The following is a 5,648-nucleotide window of genomic DNA, read 5'->3' as shown; positions in this document are numbered from 1 at the left end:
TCTTGCTTAAGCTGCTTAAGACAGCCAGCTCTAAGCCACCTCCTCCTCAGGCTACTCATCGAACTCTCCCTCCTCCTCAGCTGTAGCATCCTGGTACTGCTGGTACCCGGACACCAGGTCATTCATGTTGCTCTCAGCCTCAGTGAACTCCATCTCACCCATGCCCTCACCTGTGTACCAGGGCAGGTAGGCCTTGCCTCAGACCATGGCTGTGAACTGCTCTGAGATGCGTTTGAACAGCTCCTGAATGGCAGTGCTGTTGATGATGAAGGTGACAGAAATTTTGAGACACCAAGGTGGAATGTCACAGACAGCTGTTTTCACATTGTTGGGGATCCACTCAACAAAGTAGCTGCTGTTCTTGTTTTGGACAGTAAGCATCTGTTCCTCCACCTCCTTCATAGACATGCGGCCCCTGAACACAGCAGCCAATGTCAAGTAGCGCCCATGGCGGGGATCACAGGCGGCCATCATGTTCTTGGCATCAAACATCTGCTGGGTGAGCTCAGGTACTGTCAGGGCACGGTACTGCTGGCTGCCCCGGCTGGTCAAGGGGGCAAAGCCAGGCATGAAGAAGTGCAAGCGAGGGAAGGGCACCATGTTGACAGCTAGCTTGCGGAGGTCAGCATTGAGTTGACCAGGGAATCGCAGGCAAGTGGTTACCCCACTCATAGTGGCGGACACTAGGTGGTTCAGGTCGCCATAAGTGGGTGTGGTCAGCTTTAGGGTTCTGAAACAGATGTCATAGAGTGCTTCATTATCAATGCAATAGGTCTCATCTGTGTTTTCAACAAGCTGGTGTACTGAAAGGGTGGCATTGTAGGGCTCAACCACTGTGTCCGACACCTTAGGGGAAGGTACCACACTGAAGGTGTTCATGATTCTGTCTGGGTACTCCTCCCGGATCTTGCTGATAAGGAGGGTACCCATCCCAGACCCAGTCCCCCCACCCAGGGAGTGGGTCAGCTGGAAGCCCTGCAGGCAGTCACAGCTCTCAGCTTCCTTCCTCACAACGTCCAACACCGAGTCAACCAGCTCTGCGCCTTCTGTGTAGTGCCCCTTGGCCCAGTTGTTCCCAGCCCCACTCTGACCTGCAAGAGAAAACAGCTGGTCACTAACTAGGTACATGCCCCAAAGCCCAAACGGTGTGAGGTTGTCACCTCTAAAATAAAGTCAACATACTCCTGAAGTGACACCACAGCAACCTGCCACGTGTGGAAAAAAAGGGAGGAGGTGGGGGACCACAGCTAGGACATTAACACTTCCCTAGGGTACCCCTGCCAATATTCAAGGACAGCACAGGGACCCCGGCCACCAGGTCAAGTTTGCTCACACTCTCTACCAGCAACTAGCCTACCGGCAGACAGACTTTTCTCCCAAAGCTGCTTTGACCAAGGAGCTGAGAGACTCAGAGGTCAGAAAAAGTGTTACACCTGGGCAGCGAGTCAGCAGGGACTTGAGGTCAGCCCCTTGACCTTTGAGCCTCAGGGGGTAGCAAGCTCCGCCCACACCCCCCACCGCACTCACCGAAGACGAAGTTATCAGGTCTGAAGATCTGCCCGAAGGGCCCTGAGCGCACCGAGTCCATGGTGCCCGGCTCCAAGTCCACGAGCACGGCACGGGGAACATACTTGCCACCTGGTGGGACAGGGGGCGTCAAGCGTGGTCAAACCCGACGGGTGATCGGGACGACGTACGGACAGAGGAGTCTTACCGGTGGCCTCGTTGTAGTACACGTTGATACGCTCCAGCTGGAGGTCGCTATCTCCGTGGTACGTGCCGGTAGGATCAATGCCATGCTCGTCGCTGATCACCTCCCAGAACTGCAAGGGACTCGGGCGTTAGCTGAGTCACGGCGGCCGGTGCGCTCCAAGGCAGCCCCGCCCCGGATGGGTGCGGCAGGCCCTTCCCCCCCCCCCCCCCCCCCCCCGTCTCCAAAGCGCCCGAGCGACGGGTCCCTGGGGCCGCGCACGGTCCGCCCCCACCGCCACCAGCCTCCGCTTCTACGTCCCGGCCCAGCGTACGCCGGTATCCAGGACGCAGTGAGAGCGCCGCCGCTTCCGCCATCTTCCCCGGCTGGCCGTACCGCTGGCGCCCGTCCAGCAGAGCCCTAGCCGCTTACCTTGGCGCCAATCTGATTGCCGCACTGCCCAGCCTGCAGGTGCACGATCTCCCTCATGGCGGCGGCGACTGCGGAGCGGCTGCAGAGGAGGAACGAGCTGGGAGGAGCAGGCGCACAGAGTGCTACAACCGACGCTCTACCAGCACTTATATACCCCTCATAGCCCGCCTTCGCAAGCCCAGGATTGGGCTCCCAGAACGAGGCCAAGAAGCACTCTTGTTTGATTGGCTGCTTTTCCGTCAATCAACTGGTCTAGGACCCGCCTTCTCAACGATATACGCTCATTATTGGCCAGTACTGTCTAAGGTTCCCCCTATCACAATCCCCGCCCTGGCGCCGCAGTGCTCAATTCATTGGGTGTTTCAAATGATTGATTTGCACCCTCATTGGCTGCCTCCTGGAGCTCGCCGAAAGCCTGACACTATTGGCTGCGTTGGGTTGGCGTCCTGGTAACCGCCGCAGTGCAGCGCGCGGGCGGGACGTGGAAAGCAAGCTTCCGGCCGAGAGGGAGGGGGGGCCTCATTTCAGAGTTTTGTGGGCTCGCTTTGGTTTGAGGGTCTGGGTCCTGCTGCTGAGGAGAGAAAAGAGCCTAAGGCATTGCAGTCCGGGACACACTGCGGTCCAGCTTGGGGACTTCCAAGCCGAGGCGGATTGCAGCCACGAAATCCCGCCCAGCTGGGTCCTCCCGGGACGCACTGGGCAGGCGCGGGGTCTGTTCCCGGGAGGCCCTCCCTCCGCCCCTTCGGCTGCGCTCTGTGTTGTGGAAACCAGCTGGCCTGGAGCCGGTCTCCTTGGAGCCTCCGCTCTAAGTGCGCGCAGAGCTGCATGGAGACTGCAGGGCTGGGCATGCCTGGCCATGACTCTATGAGAGGGAAAAACAAACAAACAAACGTATGAAACTTAAATTAAGTCCCTGCCCTGTAATGGATCGCTTAGAGAACAATCCATTTATATATTTCTTTAAGTTTTTTTCCTGAGGTGTCAGGTTCAAAGCCCCTCCTGCCCTCAAAATGGCACTGCTGGCATTGTCCTGAACAGGACTTGGCCAGGTAAACAAGCCTAAAAAGTCCCTGTTTACAAGAAAAGTAAATCTCTTAAGGTGTTTTCGGTTCACCAGGGACTCCCTCCCTTAACCTTCCCCCCAAAATTCTGCCAAAGCGTGTAGTTCTGAATCAATCCTTTTCTGCCCTTTGCTCTTTTTCCCCCTTCACCCTCAATGGCCTTGACAGTTTAATCCCTAATAACTCTTTCTGCCCATGGAACTAAAAAATAATAATCTTTTTAGTTCGGTTGTTTCTCTGTGCCATCATTTATATGAGGCAGAGTCTTCTAACCCGTAACCTGGGATTCAGCTCAAGGAAATTCTGTGTTAGCCTCCAGAATGCAAAGATTTACAGGCCTTCCCATGCCTAACTTTGTAATTTTGTTCTCTTTTTAAGGAATATTACACTATGGGGTCTGTTCTAGTCCAGCCACCAGGCATCTGTGGGTCTAGCTTTTGGTATGAACTACCTTCAAATCTAAGTGTGTTAGGCAATCCCTATTGGTTGTGGTATCAAATGACCAACAATGTCACAGGGAAAAGGCATCAGGACAAGCAGAATCCTATGTCCTAAGCATCCAGCATTCTGTTGGATGGAGTCCTATTATTCATGTTTACCATCCTAACCAGTGTGGTAGTCTCTAGCGAGATCTGACTGTCCTGCCCCCTTCCCTGAAAGGGTAGTTCAGAAAGGGGGACATGGGTTCTGTTAGCAACACTTAGAGGACCATACCTCAGGAGTGCTAGATGTGTGTGAGGTGCACCAGGTCACTTTTGGGCATGCTGAGAGAGTTATCTCAATGCCCAGATTATCTTCTGAGTTGACTCATCCTCACAGAGTAGCTTGAAGGCTAAGCAGTAGACTTACCCACTAGAATCTCAAAGCCAGCACATTCATATCTGTGAAGGAAGCAGAAGTTCTAAGCTTTAACACCAAGAGCTTCTCTTTGAGATGTTTGGGTCTCAAGCTGGGCAATAGGTATGACTAACATAACCATGGCTCCTGAGCATAAGCCCACCAAGGATAGTGGCTGCCCACAGCCAGGAAGACACTGTAGCTCTTCACCATGAACCAAGAGTAGCCCTGTGCTAGTGAGAAAGAAGACCCAAGAAGGCCTGGGGCCTATAGGCTGAGAGGATGTGCACAGAGCCAGCCAGAAGAGCAGGGAAGTGAGGCAGAATGGGTTGTGGGAGCTTGGGTGCCTGCCCTCCCTCCCCAGCCTGCAGCTGTTGGAAGCTGCACAAGGAAGGCTCTGTTTACTGGTGGCCATGGTCCCAGTGGGAGGGTATGTTACTGCCAGGCAGGAGCGGCAGGCAGACAGTCTTTGCGGCCTTAAAGGACCCTGTGGTCAGCTTTTGTGGAAGGCTTTCCCTCACCCCGGAAGGAGAGGTGCCAAGGTGCCTCCCCTGTGGACTAGGCCTCACTGACTCCCTCAGTGGGTCTCCCAGGGAAGCAGTGTGGCTCAACCCCGCCTCTGGAACATCAGAGAACACCATGAGGCTGTGTAAATGCACTCTGCAATCAATCACAAGAGTGGGTGAACTAAGGCTGCAGTGCACAGACCTTGCTCTGTCTTTGTGAGAGTTCATCTCTGCAGGTCCTTGGCTCCCAGAGCAGGCAGTCAATTCTCTGGTAGACAGAGTGAATTCCAGGCCTAGGAAGCCTAGGATCTAGGGTAGGGAGGGGATGGCACAGAACTTGGGTGACATTAAAGAGGGTCTGGGATGTTCTAAACATAGACAGAAAGGACCACAGAGACACCCACAATGCATGTGTGGAGGATCAAAAGGGATCAGAAAATACCAAGGGTGCTAGACAGATGGCTCAGCACTTAAGAGTACTTGTTGCTCTTGCAGAGGGCTCAAGTTTGTATCTCAGTACCTACATGGTGTCTCACAACCATCTGTGGTGATATTATGTTCCCCAAAATATTGTGCACCCTAATAAACTTATTTGGGGTCAGAGAACAGAACAGCCACTAGATACAGAGGCCAGAAAATGGTGGCACACACACCTTTAATCCTAGCATTCTGAAAGCAGAGATCCATCTGGATCTCTGTGAGTTCAAAGCCACACTGGAAACAGCCTTTAATTCCAGGAAGTAATGGCAGGAAGTATATAAGGCGTGAGGAACAGGAACTAGAGCCTGGTTAAGCTTTTAGGCTTTGAGTGGCAGTTCAAATGAGGTCCATTTGGATGAGGACTCAGAGGCTTCCAGTCTGAGGAAACAGGATCAGCTGAGGAATTGGCAAGGTGAGGAAGCTGTGGCTTGTTCTGCTTCTCTGATCTTTCAGCATTCATCCCAATACCTGGCTTCGGGTTTGATTTTGTTAATATGACCTGCTAAGATTTGTGCTACAACTATCCATCTTTCCAGGTGATCTGACACCTTCTGACCTCCAATGGCACCACATACAAGTGGTGCACATACATACATACAGCCAAAAAAAAAAAAAATCAAAACAACAACAAAAACACTCATA

General features: G+C 53.3%; 1 protein-coding gene across 1 annotated transcript; it reads right to left on the bottom strand.

Moving 5' to 3' along the window:
- Nucleotides 1–198: 198 nt before the first annotated feature.
- On the bottom strand, nucleotides 199–2,265 carry Tubb4b (tubulin beta 4B class IVb). Its single transcript, XM_036185583.1, has 4 exons — nucleotides 2,123–2,265; nucleotides 1,715–1,823; nucleotides 1,528–1,638; nucleotides 199–1,091 (listed from the first exon to the last, which is right to left on the bottom strand). The coding sequence occupies exons 1-4, from the start codon at nucleotides 2,177–2,179 to the stop codon at nucleotides 199–201; spliced, it is 1,170 nt and encodes a 389-aa protein (XP_036041476.1). The 5' UTR covers nucleotides 2,180–2,265.
- Nucleotides 2,266–5,648: the final 3,383 nt, after the last annotated feature.

Source organism: Onychomys torridus, chromosome 4 (genome assembly GCF_903995425.1).
Source record: "Onychomys torridus chromosome 4, mOncTor1.1, whole genome shotgun sequence".
Taxonomy (NCBI): domain Eukaryota; kingdom Metazoa; phylum Chordata; class Mammalia; order Rodentia; family Cricetidae; genus Onychomys; species Onychomys torridus.
This window is presented reverse-complemented; position numbering and strand designations above follow the sequence as displayed.